Source organism: Vulpes vulpes, chromosome 7 (genome assembly GCF_048418805.1).
Source record: "Vulpes vulpes isolate BD-2025 chromosome 7, VulVul3, whole genome shotgun sequence".
Classification (NCBI taxonomy): Eukaryota; Metazoa; Chordata; class Mammalia; order Carnivora; family Canidae; genus Vulpes; species Vulpes vulpes.
In genome coordinates, this window is record NC_132786.1 from 95,172,131 (window position 1) to 95,192,214 (window position 20,084).

The 20,084-nt window shown below is 33.6% G+C and overlaps 1 protein-coding gene across 2 annotated transcripts in view; it reads right to left on the reverse strand.

Annotated features, from left to right (window-relative positions):
- Positions 1-20,084, reverse strand: part of AGMO (alkylglycerol monooxygenase) — a 334,206-nt gene that overhangs the window by 203,811 nt on the left and 110,311 nt on the right. For both annotated transcript variants that reach the window (XM_072764450.1, XM_072764451.1), the window contains exon 4: positions 4,639-4,742. In XM_072764450.1, coding sequence (XP_072620551.1) covers positions 4,639-4,742 — 104 coding nt within the window. The remainder of the gene's footprint in view (positions 1-4,638; positions 4,743-20,084) is intronic.

Here is a 20,084-nt window from a genome sequence, read left to right on the forward strand (position 1 = left end):
TATATTTGTAAAAGAATTACAAAGGTAGTACAGACTTGCTACATACTCTCCATTCAGTTTCTCTTGTTAACATTATATTGTGCTGTATTGCCACAACTAAGAAACAAATTGGTACATTACTATTAATCAGACTCCACTAAATTCTACACCTTATTTAGATATCACTAGTTTTTCTCCCCTAATGTTCTTTTTCTGTTTTAGGATCCCATCCAGGACGCATTATTAGATAGTTTTTACATCTTATAGGCTCTTCTGATCTGTGACAGTTTCTTAGATGTCACTTGTGTTTCATTTGGTACTTTTGAAGAGCATTAGGTTACATATTTTGTAGAATGCCTCTCAGTTTGGGTTTGGCAAATGTCTTTTCTCATGGTTAAAGACTGGAGCTATGGGTTTTGGTGATAAATACCGCAGGGGAGAAGGGCCATTTAATAGGACATTATTATCAAGTCTTATCAAATGGTGTATGTTATCAAGATATCACTGTTAAATGTTAACTTTATCTGAGATTGTGTGTTCTAAAGTCAGCTCCCCTTGCCATTTCACCCTTTGTCTCCTTTTCTTTTTGTGTCTGTTTTGTTTGTTTGTTTTGATCTGAATATAGCTGACACACAATGTTACATTAATTTCAAGTATACAACTTACTGATTTGCTAAATCTATACATTATGCTATGTTCAGCACAAGTGTAGCCACCATCTGTCCCATTACATTACTATTGGCCCTTATGCATTCTCTATTCTTGGACCAAGAGTTACTCAGTATAGTCCACAGTCACAGGGCTGGTGTAAGCACATTTTCTGGGGACAGGGAAGTATCTGTGTATGTTATCTGGAATTCTTTTGGAATTCTTTAAAAGAATTTGTCTCCTAAATATTTGTCCCCATTTATTTAGTTATTCAATCATTTATCTATATCAGTATGGACTGATTTCAAAGATATTTATTTAATGCTTCGGATATATATAACCCCACATTATGTTATATTGTTGTTCAAATTGTTCCAGATTTTGGCTTTTGGGAGTTCTCTCAAGCTGGCTCTTGTAACCCTTTGACATATTCCAGTCTGTTATTTCTGTAGCACTTCTCTAGCTATGCATTGAATATAACCTATAGCATTCAGGTATTCTATCTGAATAAAGCTGGAAGAAAATGAAATGTTAGTCCTGACACTGTTATATATAACATATCTGTGGATCTAGACACATTTTATTATTTGGAGAGACTATCCAGTTTTAATAGTTATATTAATTAAGATACGTCACAAAAGACTGAAGTAACATGCAAAACCACCTATTCCAGAGTATAGTAAATAAAACTCATTTAAAGTGTTACTCCACCCATTGCAATTCTTTTTTGGTTGAGTAATGTTAAAACTAAGGTTAAAACTGGATTTTAAAAAGTGCAAAAAATATGGTTAGAAATTCTTGAAAGCTGAATTATTATTGTTAACTACTTTAAATGACAGGTCTGTCACCATAATTCTCATAGTAATATCAAAGAAAAGCACTCTGAAATTAATTTTGCTTTTCATTTTACAAATTAATTTTCTCTTCAAAGACATGTATTATTTGTTCTAAAATATACTGTTACCTTAGTAACTACCAAGTTATAAACCTTACACAGCAGTGCTAATGAAAAGAATCTTACAAAAGGCTCAAAGAAAATGAAAAAATCCTGATGGTACTCTTTGGTTTTAACGTCTAGAAAGACCTATTACAGATTGTTAACCATCACAGACACTTAAACCATCTATGCTATCTTCTAACAGAACTACAAATGCTAGACAAAAACCCAGACTGATTCACAATCTCTACCTTCCATTTCCCACACTGCAAATGCCCCTGCTCCTTCCCCTACTCCAAATTAGCAGTTTCTGATGCATTCCCAGTGCTCATTTCCTTACTCAGCATATTTTGTGTCGTTGGCAAGATGATACGAGGTTGTAAAAGGGATTTATACTGGCAATAAATAGGTGTGAACCTGCATTTTACTTAGGCTTTCACTAATCTGTAACTTTGAGTGCATTGACTTAATAGGGGGAATGGCACAAATGAAATCAGGATAAGATTATCATAAACTAGAAGTCAGATGTCTGGACTCAAATTCCAACCAGCAATGTTCATTACTGTATGATGTAGCAGGCTCCTCTGAGATTCATTTTTGTAGTTTTTAAAGGGGCTGATTTAAATATATTGTCTCCTGGTTTTCTTCTAGTTCTGAAGTCTATGATGTTCTGATAACAATTTTCATTTGATAATTCCTCAGACAACCAACTCACTACATTTGAGTTCCCTGGAGCAATTTCAAATATAGCTACATCTTTTCTTGGAGGCTTTCTCCTCCAAAATGTAAGTACTAGAGGCTTGAGTTATCTTTATGCAAAGAGAAATATATAACTCAGGAGGGAATAAAGATTTCTGAGATTACTACTTTAATCAGTCACATATCCAGCCTGTTTTGTACAGGATTATAGAAGTTTGTATTAATGAAGTTATTTCTTATGAAGGGAGGATAGTCAATATCCCTCCCCTCCATCTGGGATCTGTTTCCTTAGTTCACTAGAGCTCTAAACTAGTCTTGAGCTATGCAGCTGTGAAAGGGGTAGTATTTTCTTTCCATTGAATCATCCAGAGTTCCAGCACAAGCTATAAGGAGATGGAATATATATATATATGAAATATATATGAAATATATATGTGAAATATATATGAATATATATATGAATATATATGAAATATATATTCATATATATAATCTTTTTTTCCACCTATGTTGCTTAGAGCATGTTATGCATTGAACTGTGTTTCCCCCAAAATTCATGTGTTGAAATCCTATCCCCTAATACCTCAAAATGTGACCTTATTTGGAAATAAAGTCCTTACAATATAATCAGTTAAGATAGTGCTCAAAATGGAGAAGGAAGGGTTGGCTTAATCCAAAATGACTGGCGTCCTTACATATAAAAAAGAGAAATCTGGACATAGACACGACACGGGGAGATCACCATGTGAAGGCTGACATTATGCTCCCAAAAGCCAAGGAACTATCAGAAACTGAAAATTTCACAGATAGGACTAGAAAAGTCTTTCCCCAGAGTCTTTAGGGCTGACCATGGCCCTCACAACAATAATTTCAGAATACTGGCTTCCAGAACTACGAGACAACACATTTCTGTTGTTCTAAGCTATACAGTTTGTGATACTTTGTCATGGTGGTCCTAGAAAATTAACGCAAGCTATAACACAGGTGTGTGGTATGTGGTATGTGGGAGAGAGGGTGGATTTCTTTTAATATCTCTTTAAACAAATGTATTTGTACTATCACTGGCTCATAGATTTGTTTTGCCTATGCTGCTGTTTGAGTTACAACACATGCCAGTGTATGTATTTTTACCTGTTATGAGGCACCTAGTATCAAACATGGGGCTTTGTCACTTATTGGCTGTGTACTTAACCTCACTGATCTTTGGTTCCCTGATAATAGTAGCACTTTATCTAATGCAGTAACACAAGTGAAAAATACTACAGAGACAAACAGAAGAGTATTTAGTGTGAGGATAAGATTGGGGATCCTACCCACAGGGTGAATGAGTTCAAATTCAACTCCACCCTTTGTTAGTTCCATGACTCAACTATGAAATCAGTTTCATCATTTTAAAATGAGGGTTGTAATAGTACCTGTGTCTTAAATTTGCCACGAAGATCAAATAAGTTAATGCTTAAATAGATATTAGAAGATTGGTGCACAGAACGTATTCAATAAATGATATCCACAAGTGCCCCTCAAACTATAAAAAATTAACCATACAAATGATAGATCATTATAAGTTATAGTTAATAGCATTTATACATCAATAAGTCTGACTTTCTTTTTTTTCCTTTTTTTTAAAGCAATCTCTATACCCATGAGTGCTCGAACTCATGACCTCCAAATCAAGAGCCAGATGCTCTACTGACTAAGCCAGCCAGGTACCCCAATAACTCTGACCTCTGAGCTCAATATGCCCCTAAGCAGCAGTATTTTGGACAGCTATGGAAATCTAAAGAGTGACAATCACAAATGAGGGCTATTACCGAGTGGGTCAGGTTTGCCCAATGAATCAGAAGAAACTTCAAACTAGAGGTTATTTCTGGTTTTCGTTATTCGCTCATTTCCTTGTGCAAAAATATTTTAGAGCCAAAATTTATATTGAACCTCATATGAACTGCTCTAATATGTAAATGAAAAGCAAAAAAAAAAAAAAGTAGATTTCACTTAAGCATGCAGAAATGGGAACTAAATTTTTAAAACCTGGTTTTAAAAGTTTCAAATGAAATCTTTGTTTGCATAAATCTGAATTGAGATATTGTCCATATACCACTCTCATGTTATAGTAAATTAAAAAATTGACAATCTCTCACCTTGCTTAATACCTCAAGATTAAGTTTTTTGTTATTTTGCTTTCTTTAGTTTTATTTTGTCAAATAAAGACTACCATTGCAAAACATTACTTGCTTCATTATGTGTCTTGCTTTATAAAAGGAGAGAAAAGCATTTTAGTAAAATATTTTCTTTAGCTTACTTGGAGGAAATAGAAACAATTGAGACTTTAAAAAATGTATTATGTTATCACGTTTATTCAATTTTATACAACTTACCCAGGAAGTATATATTTGGAGAACAGATTGTCTCAGTGCTGTGGATAAGTTATAGTCTTCAGAACTGTGGTGGGTTTGGTGTCCAGCCCACATAATATTAACCTCTGCAAAACACATAATTTGAAATGAGCCATGAGAATAAGAACAAAGCAACTCACATTTTCAGTTATGTATGCTGTTCTTAAGTGAGGAAGAAAAATCTGGAACATCTCTGAAAAACCTAGCCAATATACTTATAATTAAAATAAGCTGCTTCAGATGATTTTTGGAAACAGAGAGGGTATAAACTACAAACGAATAAGAAAATTAAAACATAGAAAATAAGTATGTACAGTGTATATGATATAATTAAATGCCTCCAGCCAGCTAAAATGATTTCCAAAATTTATACTTGCTATTATTATAATATGATAAATCATAAAAGTTGTGAGTATTGTAACAATACTGTCAATGGATAGTGATGAGTTTTCAGTATCTGATAATATATTTATAATTAAAGAAGAATAATGTCATGGGAGAAATTGGTGGATAAATATTGGAATGAAATATTACATGAAATTCCTTCCTGATGGCTTTTTAAGAAGTCTTAAAATCTATTGGAATAAAAGGCAAAGCAGAGTAATATTTGGTTCCAGGACTTAATATTTCTTTTTTATTTACAGAAATATATTAGTTAATACATATAGCTCTTCCTATACCTTACCAGAACACTATCACTCCTAAAATATTCTCATATAATTGCTGTCCATAATTATAATAAAAAAGGAAATGTAAATTGTTTATTTTCATCAAGTATTATGCAGGTTGTCTACATACTGCCTTGCAATTCATTTACATCCCAAAAGGGATAGTTGTTTTTTCTACAATAGACCACTATAATGACCTCCTAAGTAGATAGAACAAGCCCACATTTTTTCATTCTGTGCCTATTTTTAATTTCCTACCAGAATTACAGATACCACATTATAGTCTATTCAGTTAAAAGAAAATATGTTCTTAGCTAAACTAACTATAATTAAGTTCTTTGCTACAAATATAGGATATAGAATTAACCCTGTGATATAATCACTATAGACATGCCTGTATAGGTTAGAAATTAAATCTTTTAATTTTCCATGCATGGAGACTGAACAGTGAACTTAAGAGTGGAAATATTGGGTCTTTTGTTTTTTTTTATAAGAGAGAGTGCACTGAGGGGAGCACCAGAGTGGGAGGAGGAGGAAAGAGGAAGGGAAGAAGAACAGAGGGAAAGGAAGAGAAAGAATCTTAAGCAGGCTCCATGCACAGCACAGAGTCTGACATAGGGCTTGATTTAGATCTCAGGACCCTGAGATCATGACTTGAGCTAAAACAAAAGTCAGATGCTTAACAAACCGAGCCACCCAGGTGCCCCTGGTTATTTGCCTTTACAACTGCCATAAACTAGTAGTTAAAATACCTGGCATATAGTAGAATAACTTGTTAGAAGATTTGATGAAAATCATATATATATATATATTCCCTCCCCCTGTCAATCTGGGTGGACTTCTCTACCATTCATTGAGGAAATGAAAACTCTTTGGACAGTCTGTGTAGGGACAAAAAGAATTTTGGTAAATAAATAATAGCTCAGATATAAGAAGGACTTAATTCTGTGAAAAGGGAAAAATTATGAACAAAATTATGAATAAAGGGCCCCATCATAAGTCATTGTTGTTAAAAGTTGTATACTTTCAAGGGGGGGCAAGTATTTTCATAAGCCATAAATTTATATATAATTTGATCCTGATTGGATGACATTTTAATTATTCCTAGTAATGACCCATTATTCCTAGTAATGACCCTATATTTTCACCCAAGCAATTAAGGAAATTGCTCTTATACAAATGAAAACTACTTTTTTTTTTTTTTTTGAAAACTACTTCACCAGAATGACCTCTAACTTTCCAGGTACAATCTTTGAAATAACCTAGAACCTTAATCTCTGATTCATTGACTGGTTTATACAGCTATAAATACGAGATATACTAAGAATCCTGTGGCACTTGGTATCTTCAGATATTGTACAGAAGTTTATTAAGAGGTAATAAGTTTGTTGAATATCCCAAATCTTTAAAATCTCCTTACAGAGTGAGACCCTCAAATAATTCAAACACCATCTTCTCTTTAGAACATACCCATTATTAAAATTTCAGAACCTATTAATTATAGACTTAAAAAAATTTGTTGCACTTTTAAGGATGTGCTTTAAAAACTCATCATAATGAATCCATATTGAGATAAGAGGGAATGAGCTAATCAAATGAGGCTCAATTAGAGAGTAATAACACATATTTAAATTACTTCCTATAACTCCTACAGAAGCTAAATGGTGGAACAAAGAATCCGCAAAGGTGGAGGTTAAAGACCTATCTCTTTAGTTGTTTTAAAAGCATTTACTTCCTATCACAAACTGTGTGTAACACAAGCCTTCGTTCAATGAAGTACAGCTGTATAAACAGGGTACAGTAACTGGATCCTACTGCCTTACTTCTGTCACTTTTCAAAACTAGGAAAAACAAGAAAAAAATATAAGATTTTTTTCCCCACTGTTTATGCATTTTACTTGAAGTAAATCATTTTCCAAGTGGTTATAAAAATGCATTTTATAGAAAACTGTTTCAATAGTTCTTTTATAAACAAAATGAAAATATAACAATAGCTCATTTACAAATATGTTCACTTTCCCTAATATTTTAATTGATCAATTATCTGTTCTAAGGAACAAAAACAAATATTAAAGAGGAAAAAATGATATTTTAAGAACAAAAGTCTATCAAATAACTAATGCAATTATAAGTTGTAGCCTATAACAATTTTATTTTTCTATAAGAGAATTACTGATTTTTACAAGCATTTGGTATGTTATTATGGCTTTTCAATGATATAGTTACAAACAGTTATGCTGTCTACCAGTATTAAAACATATATTTGCAGAAGCGTATTTTATTAATACATTGACTAATCATTCAATTTGGTCAAAATTAAATGTAATATATGTGTTTGTGTGTGTTATATTGTTGAGTTTGTTAACTGTTTCTATATTTTTTTAAAACTGAAGTACATCTTACAGGCAATGAAACTTATCCCTTTAAGTAGTGGGTAATATGAGTTTTTACCAAACAAATATAGGTGCCTAATCATAATTAAGATACTGAATAGTTTTGACCAACCAAAAAAATTTTCATTGTACTTTGTGGTTGTGGCAAGTAGAATTAAACATGGCTCCCTGTTCAGATGATGAGTTTCTGGAACTGATAATGTAATGGGATGAAACTCTTGGGACCTTGGAGGTGAGGATGTTTTGAATGTAGCAGAAAAATGAATCACTGGGATCCAGAGGATTGCCTATGGAGGTAGCTTCTAAGATGGCCCCCAATGATTCCTGCCCTTGTAGGATGTTCGTCCCTTGTGTAATCCCTCTTTTCGATCATAGGCTAGATTTAATAATTCCCGTCCAAAGAATATAATTTTGGCAAAGGTGATGGGATGTCATTTCTGATATCAGGTTGTAAAAAAAGGCTTAAGTCTTGGGTACTCTCTCATACTCTCATATGCTCTGAGGAAAGTTAGCTGCCATGTTGTGAACTGCCTTTTGGAAAAGCATATATAGTAGGGAATTAGGAGAGGCCTCAAGTTAACCGGTGAGGAACTAAGCATCTCAGATCAATCTACAAGGAACTGAATCCTGCCAACAACCATGTAAGTGAGTTTGGAAGCAGATCTTCTCCTAGCTGATCCTTCATATAACACTGCAGCTAGCAGACAGCTTAACTACTTAACTACAACCTCATGAAAGATCACGAGCCAGAAGCACTCAACAAAGCTGTGCCCAGATTCCAGACCCACAGAGACTGTGAGATAAACCACTAATGTGTTACAAAGAAGTATATAATATAGTAGTCAATCCTCTTTGGCCTCATTCTCCCAGTATCTTGCATCCAATGATTTGAATTCTTTCCTATAGTTTTGCCTTTTTGAGAATGCCGTATAAATGAATTATGGTATTTAGCCTTTTGAGTCTGGTTTCTTTCACTTAGCATAATGCATTGCAGATTTCTCCATTTTGCTATATTTATCAGTAGTTTCTTCCTTTTTTTTTTTTTTTTTTTGCCAAATAGTATTCCATTTCCATGGTCACATCACACTTATTGTTTTGTTTTTATTCATTCAGTAGCTGGAGAACATTTTAGTTGCTTCCAGTTTGGGGAAATTACAAATAAAGCACCTATAAACATTCTCATATAGTTTTTCTCTGAACATAAGTTTCATTTCACTTGGACAAATACCTAAGAGTGAGATTACTGAGCTGTATGGTATTTTTACATTTAGCTTATAAAGAAATACTCAAACCATTTCCCAAAATGGCTGTGCCTTTTTGTATTATCACAAGGATTGTATGAGAGTTACATTTGCTCCACATTTCTGGCAACACTTGACATTATTAATTTTATTTTTAATTCATTTATTTCATAGCATTTTAATATCTATGTAATTGTGTCACATTGAAGTTTTAATTTTCATTGACATAATGGCTAATGACTATGATTATCTTTCCATGTAGTCATTTGCCATCTGTATATGTCCTTTGAACTATTTATTCAAAATTTGTGCCCATGGTTTAATTGAGTTGTTTTCTTATTTTTGAGCTTTCAGAATCTTATATAATCTTCATACAAGTCCTTTATTAGATATGTGATTTGCAAACATTTTCTCCTTGACTCTTCATTTTTTAAGAGTCTTATGATGAAAAAAGTCTTAATTTTGATTAAACACAATATAAATACTTGAGAGTTTTATTAAAGGATATTTTTAACATATATATAACAAATAACAGTGTTACTTTGGGGAAAATTTTCAGAATTATGAGAAATTTGTGTCTGGAAGCTAACAAAGTCTATGTGTGTTATATATCTAAAATGTATCTAAATAAATATTTTGTCTAAATAAGTGTCTTGTCTCTATGGATGGAGAGAATAACCCTGTAGGTTAATCTGAGCCATAAACATAGGTCTACAAGAAGTTTTAACAGGTACAGGATAGCTATTTAATCTTCATTAGTGGACAGGCCAGAAAGTCTTGGGGCATCTTTGGGGAGTGATGATGTTGCCTTCTCTCAAAATTTGGAAAGCCCTCAAGTTATGAAGGCAGAAATGTAAGAGGCATATTTGTAAAATGTTAGTGATGCTTGGCACCAAGAAAGGGGTGATAGTAACACCTTATGCAACATTAGTATTTATGTTGACTATGGAACATGAGAACTGCAAAGAGTCTCACAGAACTGTTTAGTTTAATTTTTTAATTTTATTAATAATAAAAATGAGGGGACTCCTGGGTGGCTCAGCAGTTGAGCGTTTGCCTTTGGCCCAGGGTGTGATCCTGGAGTCCTGGGTTTGAGTCCCACATGAGGCTCCCTGCATGGAGCCTGCTTCTCTCTCTGCATATGTCTTTGTCTCTCTCTCTCTCTCTCTCTCTCTCTCTGTATCTCATGAATAAATAAATAAAATCGTTTAAAATTTTGTAAAAATGAAATTGAGAGAGCGAAGGGAAAAATTGTTTCACTAAAGGAAAGAATTTTTTTTCCTTCTCTTTCAGCAGCGATTTATTTAATATATTCACATCCTTCTTGGATTTTTTTTTTCTCTTTCAGAAATGGTGGTACTTGGGTCCAAGTTTTCTCTGGGTCTTAGATGATAATTTCCAGTAAATTAAGGATATTAAGGAGTTCAATGTGCACTATTAAATGCTGACATTGAATAGCGAAAACTACCTATTCCCTTTGACAAGAAATCTAGCACTATAAACCACTGAACTTCTCCTTTTTAAAAATGAAAACAATCGTCACTTTGAATTTGAATATGCCAGATATAAGTGAATCCTTCAAAAGTTTGTACAATCTCTTCCCAACAGATAAGCAGGATTGATAAATTATTTCAAGAAATTTATTGAGTTAAGCAAACAGAAAGTAAAAGATTCAAGCTATTAAACTAAAGTCTAATCGGAAAATATTATAGCCAGTGAATAACAATGAACATACTCCCACTTACCTTCCTATTCTCTACTCATTGAATGAATTACCAGCATCATCAATTTTATCAACACAACTTCATGCTCTTGCTATAGCAGCAAATGAAATTGTGATGATAAAATTGATGACAATATAAATTCATTCATCGAGACTAATATTTGTTGTATCTTATTCTAATCTGTCCTTTGCCCAATTAATAAAAATACAAATTACTAAGTATATCTAAAAATGTCAAATCAATGAGGAAAAATGAGCAAGTTGGCTGGACCTCCACAATTCTTGATCAACACGTTTGCATATATCGAGATGTTCAGCATCACAGGAACTGTTCATATATAGAATTGACCAGATTTTTCTCTTCTTATCTGAATGTTTGGCAACATGTAGATACTAAATTATTTCTTTATAGGAACTAACTTTATGGCACTAAAATTGTCACAAACACTAAATAGTCATTCTAAACTTTCTAGGAATCACAACTTCAATATGTTTTTAAAAATTTATATTCAAATGGAAGCTTTTAAATTCAATCATGTAAGTTTTTAGAATGAGCGTTCTTGATTTCTGTGTTTATATTCTTTTAAAATTTAAACAAAGCAAAAAATGCAGATATAGTTTTTCAGTATGAAGTAAAAAATAATCCATTAGGATTTATATTATTTTTCCAATCTAAACTTCTTTTCTATACAATGCATAAGCAAAAATGTAAAACTTATTATTGAGTTATTTGAACAAAACAGTAAAATTAATCAAAATCATATTGATAAGTATGTTATTACGACCTACCATATTCACTTGCATTACAAATGAGAAATATAATTTTAAAATTTTAGAATTTTCATATGTCCACATTTATGTCAGTTGTATTCCTTTAACGCCATTTGGGAAGGTCTAAAAATTAAGATTAAACCTAATAAGATTACGTTTAAATTGTAAATTTTTAAAAATAAAGACTTATTTAGCACTACTCTATCAAATCTCTACTATGTACAAATATTTGTTTAGGTATTCTAATATAAAAAAAAAATAGAAAAAAAAATCCTCAAAGAAACTACAGCCAAAAAGAAATTTTTAATAAGGTATAGAAAGAACTGACTGGTCTAGGAAAGTTTTATGTACCTTAAGATAAATATAATTCTGTATGAAGTGCATATGTTCTGCATCACTTTGTAGTCAATATTCTATAAAAACTTCTTAAAGATTATTATAACCAGGGCTTCTGTAGAACTTAAGAAGATACTACCTTCCCTCCTTTTAAGTGACTGACCACTTTCCTAACTTCCTTTATTGTCTATTCTCAAAATTTCCTGGAAATGAGATTTCACAGTATCTCATGCAATTCAGCTTTTGATCATTGCATATTTGACTCAATGGTTAGAATAGTCAGAAAAGTCCCTCCCTCTTTTTACCCAAAGTTATATACATTAATAATATCAACAGCAATAATTATAAACACATATTAACATATACCAGGCAATATTTAAACACATCACACGTACTAATTCATATGTTACTCACAACTACATTAGAAGATAGTAATTGCATGGGTTCCATTTTATAGAGGAAGAAATGGAGATACAATGAGATCTAATAATTTGCCTAAGGTGAGTAATTATTATTATTAGTTAATAATTTTGTTATCAGTTGCAGAAACTATATTTTTTACCCCCACTACCCCTCAGTGGGTGTTGTGATTCTCAGTGATGCAGTGGGAGTAGAAATATTGTAAATGATCTCAGGATGAGGTAAAGAGCAGCTGTACCTCCTCCACTCTCTCTGTTCCCCTTCAACTGCAAACAACATATAAAATATTCAGCAGAGGATGCTGGTGCCCTGGGTTCTGTATGCAAAGACAAATGAAAGATGGAAGGATCTTGGATGTCTGAATGATAGCACGGAGTAGGGTCCCCTCACTCACCCATATTTAACCAGAATGTGAGTGAGAAATCCTTATTGCATTAAATCACTGGGATTTGTGACAAGTCAGTGAACTAATTCTCCTACATTCCCACTAGTAACTTTTGCTCCTAATACATGTGAATGTGATATGGTAACCATTAATGTCAGTGACCTTACTACAAACTATGTTCTCCATCACCCAGTTCTTCCTACCGACTCATTTCTACAGGGAAAGTACTTCATAGCATACTGAGGAAACTGGTTCCTATGCTTCTAAATGCAACCTCCAACTAGCGCAGCTCAAGGTAACAGTTTATTATCACTAAACTTCCAAAATGACTGCTTAAAAGTGATGGTTATAGAAAATCCAAAACATTTCCTCTGGGTTTTCCCACTCTTTCCTCTGCTACCTTGAGTCATTCCTAACTTCATTCTGATGACTTTACTGTCTATTCTGTTACAAGATTATATCCAGGGTTTCCTGAAAGTAATGCTATAAATAACACAGCTTGATTTCAATGTATCTTCTTTCTCTAAGCTCCATCATTTTCCATTTATATTCCTCTACTCCTAGTTGGTTTGTGTATAGATATTGATCAAGACTAAGTGACCACCTAGATATGTTGAGTTCAAACTTATACTTCCTGGGGCCTAGGCCATGGACTGAGTAATCTGCTACAGAATCCTGACTTATATCACTTCTGACACATGGAAAGAGCTCTTCTTCAGTAGAAAAGATAAAATTAAACTAAAATTCTTGGTGGTATACATACTGAAATTTCCAGAAATATAATAGGTCAATGAAGAGATATTTTTGGCTAAGAGAGATTCCCATACCTTTCAATCATGTGGAAAATTAGCCATGTCCATAAGGACACTATCCCTAACTGAAAATGTTGGCAGACTTAGATAAAAATCATTTGAGCAAAAGTTAACAGTATTATATTTCAAAATAACCACAAATTTGACAATGCTTAAGTCTCATAAAAATTACTTATCCATTGAATAAAACCAAACTCTAGTGCTAGAGGGTCCCGGTTGTCAGGAACCACATAAAAGTCACGATTTGGGTTTTGGTAAAGTTAGTGATTTTTATTATGAGAGTCTTAAAATTTATTCCAAAAAAAGGCACACAACTTCATAGATTAAAAACAAGGAATTTTCCAGAGTATTTAATGATGTATATTTGGCATTCATAATAACCCAACCAGTAAAATCAGGGGTCAGAAATCATGGGAGAAGCGTTTTCTTTACGTCAATAGAGTTAGCTAGGTTTAGCATGCACTCTGTGACACTCCTGTGCCCCATGCTTGCCTGTTGTGAAACACAATGAGCTTTTGCTGTATTGTGTATGGAACAATGATTTTTTAAATTATTTATTTATTTATTTATTTATTTATTTATTTATTTATTCATGAGAGAGAGAGAGAGAGAGAGGCAGAGACACAGGCAGAGGGAGAAGCAGGCTCCATGCAGGGAGCCTGATGTGGGACTCGATACCGGGTCTCCAGGATCACGTCCTGGGCTGAAGGTGGCGCTAAACTGCTGAGCCATCCAGGCTGCCCTGGAACAATTTATTAATTGTTAATTAATTGTATTAATTAACTGTCCTGATTTATTAATTTGTCTCCACAGGTCACAGAATCTAAGAACAAATAACCTCCAAAGTTAGAAAAGAGAGCAACATAAGGAAGTGAATAGGAAAGCAAAACAACCAGGAGTTTGTCAGGAGGACAGGGATCAAGGAAAAATGACATTGAAACCACGAGTTAGAAAGTGGTTGCAATCTGTCTTCATTCTCTCTTTGATAACCTCATGAGTAAATTACCTGTCAACAACAACAAAAACTTACCAGTATCTCTCTGCCAATAATAAGAGCTTACTATTGATCTTAAAAATCATCGTCACATTTCGAAACTAATTTTTACTGTGTCATAGCAAATGAGTATGGTTTTTATGTCAGAAACTTTCAATATCACTGGATAAATGAGAAATACTATGGTGTCCAATGAAGGTGCCACATTGAATCAGAACTGAAGGTCCCAATTAAACAAGTCAGTGTATCCTTTCTGAATAATGTCATTCTGACTTAGATTAGCATTGTTACTGGTTTTTGAGGGCATTGTCTATATTTGATAGATTTCATTTTGTACATTGGGAACTGTTGTTCCTCACTCTGTTATTACCACTTGCTGACACAGCTTACAACTGAATGTTGTTACTTTGATGAGTTATTTTGCCTTTTCCTCCTCTCCTTCAAAGTACTCCTTAAATCTGAACGTATGTCTCATTTAAGAGGGAGAATGCCAAGGACTACCTTGTCTTACTGCTACTGGAGAAAGAGGTTTATGTAATATTCTTTGATCTTTGGGCATTGAAAGATGAAAGTGGCTATGTGGGAACATATGCTGTACTATTCTAATGGGGTAACCTCCTAGTCTACCCGTTGGATTCCCCAAATATGACCCTCTTGCTATATGACTTTCAAACCAAAATGCCATTTCCTAACTGAATTCATTGTTTTCTGCCCATAATTCCTGTTTCTGATCTTGTAATATGACTATTGTACCTTGTAATATGACTATTGTACATTTGATCATGCCTTTTTCTCCCTGCCATTTCCAGTGAGATTCCACTATTGGCTTCCCATCAATCTACTATATCACCTCCTTCCCTTCTTTCATAACCCATGCTTGCTTTCCTAGACTGAGGCCCCAGTGTCTCAATACAATAAAGAAATATAATAGGGATGCCTGGGTGGCTCAGTGATTAAAGTGTCTGCGTTCAGCTTAGGGCGTGATTCTGGGGTCCCAGGATTGGGTCCCACATTGGGCTTCCTGCAGGGAGCCTGCTTCTCCCTCTGACGGTGTCTCTGCCTCTCTCTCTCTCTCTCTCCTCTGTGTGTGTGTGTGTGTGTGTGTTTCTCATGGATAAATAAATAGAATCTTTTAAAAAAAGAAATATCATATTCACTGTGACATCTATGTGTAAAATATGCTACCCTTAGATTATTCACAATGTAGTGTAAGGGTCAGCATTAATTTATGGGCCAAATCCAGCCCACAGCCTGCTTTGTACAGCCAACAAAATAAGAGTTGTTTTTACGTATTTGTAATGATTAATGTAAAATCAGAAGAGTAAGTTTGTTATATCAAAAAAATGAAAAATTATGTAGCCTCCCTCTCCTCTTTCCTGTATACTCTCCATTCTCAGCATTTTCACAATCCTCTGTTTGTAAAACCTGTGAAAATATTCTTAATCTCTCAAGGACCACTACCTATGTCATTTTCTAGCCCTCCTGGCCACAATTATTACAAAATCTTTATTATTTCTAGGCATCTAACATCACAAATACTCTACTATTTTGCATTCTTTTCTATATTATGGGTTTCTTAATGAGATTAATTTGTCCATCTTTGTATTTTCTACAGCACCTCATCGTCTTTGCAATAGTAGACACCAATATATTTTTCTTGATTCAAACCGGGTTTATCAAAAATTGGCTCATTTGAGTAGTAGTCACTACCAAGTCACACTGTTTTATTTGCTAAATAATATGTATTTTCATTAGTGAAATCAATGCTTTTTAAAGTTTCCCTTTCCCTTTACACTGATACCTTCTCCCTAATTTCAATCATAACCAAACAGTCCACTTTGTAAAACATGATTCTTGGACCTTCCATTTCTTTAATTTGTTTTTATCTCAAATATCTTAAAAGAGCAGTTTCTTTACATCCTTACCTCCCATTCATTAAGCTCATTCTGAATATCACTTATTTATCTCCAAAATCCTTATTGTCTCCTTCCTTGTCAAAACTGAAGACCTCTTTTAGGTGTCATTTTATTTGAACTTTCTGAAACATCCGACCACTGCATCTGTCTTGAAAACCTCTTCCTTTGCATTCCTTTCCCCTTGCTCTCATTTCTCCTCTTTCTTTTTTCAGGCCAGGAGTATTTCCCTGACCTCTTCCCTTTACTTACATATTTAAAGGGACTAACTCATTTTTCTTTGCTCCTTGCACTTGCTGTTTTTCATGCTGTGCTGTTACCTGAAATTACTTCAAATCATTGCTTATCCAAAAGTTGATGACTTTGAAATATTTTAGTCTATGGGTCTCTTTTGACTTCTGAGTCTGAATTCCTTTGGGGAGGGGTGGAATTCCATACATATTATGCTTTGAGTTTATTTCATTGTCTTGCTTTCCATCCCCTATTGTCCTTTTCCTTCTTAATGGTGTCACCATCATCTTGGCCACAGAAGCAAGGGAGACAATAACCCAGGAAAACTTTGAAGCAGATCTCAGTGCCTTTTTGTATCCTTCTGACCTCTCTTTAGATAATTATGCAGGGCTTAGCAAATATTCAGGACAAAAATCAATATGTCTTTATAAATAAATTTTTAAAATAACTGCACATAAGCTTGTGATGTTTTCTTCTAATACACAGCAACAAACAGGCCTAGGAGTTGGTTTTATTACTCAAAGGAACATTCATACATGTGAGAAAATATGAAGAAAAAATGTTGAATGGCAAAGGTAACACAAAAAACATTATTACTTGTGAAGGTCAATAATAAAATCTAAGATATTCTTTTTTCAGATTTGACACCTTAGAAAAATTATAGGAGAGAGCACATGAAGAAACCAAAAAAAAAAAACAAAAAAACAAAAAAACAAACCAAAAAACAAAAAAACAAAAAGCAAAAAAAAAAAAAAAACTGTATTTGATGCAGTCAGATTCTTAATAAGGTAGCTTTCATACTAAAGGACATTCTCTTTTAGCCCTTTAGTATATATTAAATATTATCATTTGGTGTCTTGCTGCCCCTTTGGTCCTGAAGTGAAAATACCAAACTTGGAGCCCATTCATCTATGATGAGGGCTGTTTTTCTATTTCTTAACTATTTGCAGAATGTTCCTCTAGAGCTACCCCACTTGCTCATAATTAAGCTTACCCCTCCACAAAATTAATCTCCATTTGAAGATATATAATTTTGCTACACTCTTGAGTCTGGGAGAATATGAATGTGATATATCATTTTGTCATTTTCTTTTCAGAAGCTTCAAGCAATAAAAACAAAAACAAATAAATGATATAGCTACACAAAACTCTGAATATTTTTAGATCCCACAATAGAAAACCAAAAAGTGATTGAAACACATAGGACTATCCACAGAGTTCTCTTGTAGTATTATTCAACCTGTTAGTAAAATCCAAAGGAAGTCAATCAAAGCTTGCATGCATCCCCTTTCTCCCTCTTTTCTGTTATTCCAAATATTTGTGGTTGTACTGTGAACTCGTCTTAATCTCACTGGTCAAATAAAAAAAAACATATTTATTATTGAAAATATTGCTCTTTTCTAAAAGTAGTATTCTATTTAAATATAATTTCAAAAACATTATTAGAAATACTTTATGATGTCATTAATATCAGAAACTTATTCTAAAGTTATTCTGCATGCAATGAAGATCATTTAAATTGGTTAAAGAGGACATGAATCAAAATATTATCTAAGTCTACAACTCATATTAGACATTTCTCAGTAGAGCCTAGTGCCTGTGAGTCTACAGCAATTTGCCTTGATCTCTGATCTTTGCAGTGCATTGTAAATTTGAGCAGCAACAAATCTATTAGGTAACACAACAAATTAGTATAGGTCAAAACAATGATCTTAACACATTTCTCCTAGTAATTCTCTCTTTCCTTGTGACCAGCTTGTCTGAAACCTTGCCAAATGACCAAAAAAAAAAAAAAAAAAAAATCTCCTAGCATTGCAGAGTTGCATTAAATGATTTCCTATAATGATGTCACGTTTGATGCTACAGACCATGTGAAACAGATTAACTGTGACCAAATTAGTATTCCTTTGTAAGGCCAGCTGATGTGCACATGTAAAACATGCAACCCATACTTTGAGATGCAATTAAATGATTCTCAAACATTACACCATCAATAATTCCAACCTCATAAATATCTACCTTATAGAGATTTCTTTTTTATTTGTTTCTTAAAACAACCAACATGACAACGTAAGTAATTTCGATGCATTTTCATCCTTGAGAAACTTACTAGGAAAATGCTTTGGTGGCCTTTTTTTTTTTTTTTTTTTTTGGTTGGATAATGCCTCACTTGTTCTTTTTAAAGAGTTCTTATATTCATGTGTTCTCGGCTGTCTTTAGGAAAGATTGATGTCTGGTGTCACTGCTAGGAAGTGCAAACTGTTCAGCCTCACTGCAATCTATGTCCTCATCCTCTTGCTCCACAGGATACCACATACTTTGGCAGCCAACATTCAGAAGGGAAGTGCTTTAATGGCAATAAGTGATGCCAATGAAACCTTTCCCACAATGCTCAAAACTTAGTGGTTGGAGGCTGAGGCACTAATGGTAGGACAAAAGAGGATAAATGGGTAAGTTAACCAACACGTTCTTATGCTATTTATCTAACCAATGCTGAGAGAGATTTAAAATTTCCTCTACCAGAAAACTGTTCACCAAAAATTTCAGCTTAATGATAGCCTGGTAGTATCTGGATCTGTTTAACAATGTCTTGACCCTCTTTTTCCAGACATAAGAACTTAGTGATCAATTGTGTTAATAATAACAATTGTCAGTGTGCTTTTTTAGAAGTTATTTCCACAGTATAACATGTTCCAGCTATACCTCCACCCCTATGGAGAGTAGAGCAATAGGAGGGAACACTTGCAATGTAAGTAAAATGAAAGGAATTTATATAAGATGACATAAAACAGGTGTTAAAGAAACACTGAGCTCCTTACTGGGGGAAAAATGTGATACCATGGAAGCAAGACATTCAGAAGCTGCATGATCGTGGCAATGCCATTTAGAGTTCCCAATGTTCCCATCAATATGAGCAAGTTAAGGTATTGCTTTTCATGAAGAAGAATGTGGCTACATTCACAATATCAAGCAGGACTAGAATGTGAGTTTTTCTTTTTCACAGGTGGAGTTGGATTCTGATTGAGTTAAATAAGTTACTCATTTGATTGCTTTAAGTTACAAATTAGTCAAAGCCACCAAATCCAGTGAAACCAACTAACCTCATGGTGATTTGACCTACCACCTAGGTCTTATTATATTCATTCTTTAAGCAAATGACCTACTTCTTTGACCCATTCAATGAAATAAACATTGAATATTTTGCAAGTAAAACCATTAACCATAAGATCTTAAATTGATCCTAACAGCCATGAGTGATTTCTCTAGCAAGTTTAAGTTATGTTATGTTTTGGCTTTCTTTCTTTTCTTTTCTTTCTTTCTTTCTTTTTTTTTTTTTTTTTTTTTTTAGTTTTTAGTTTTTAGTTTTTGCCTAGGTCACTGCCAAGACTTTTTCAAATGTGAGTAAAATTCTATCAGGTCTTTATGCTGTTTTTGAGTTAGGGACACCAGAAAGGAACCATTTTTAAAAGGAGTGGGGGAGACAGGGGAAATAAAGACAAAAAAAAGTTTATTGCAAGTAGTTGTGAAGAGAGGTAAAAGT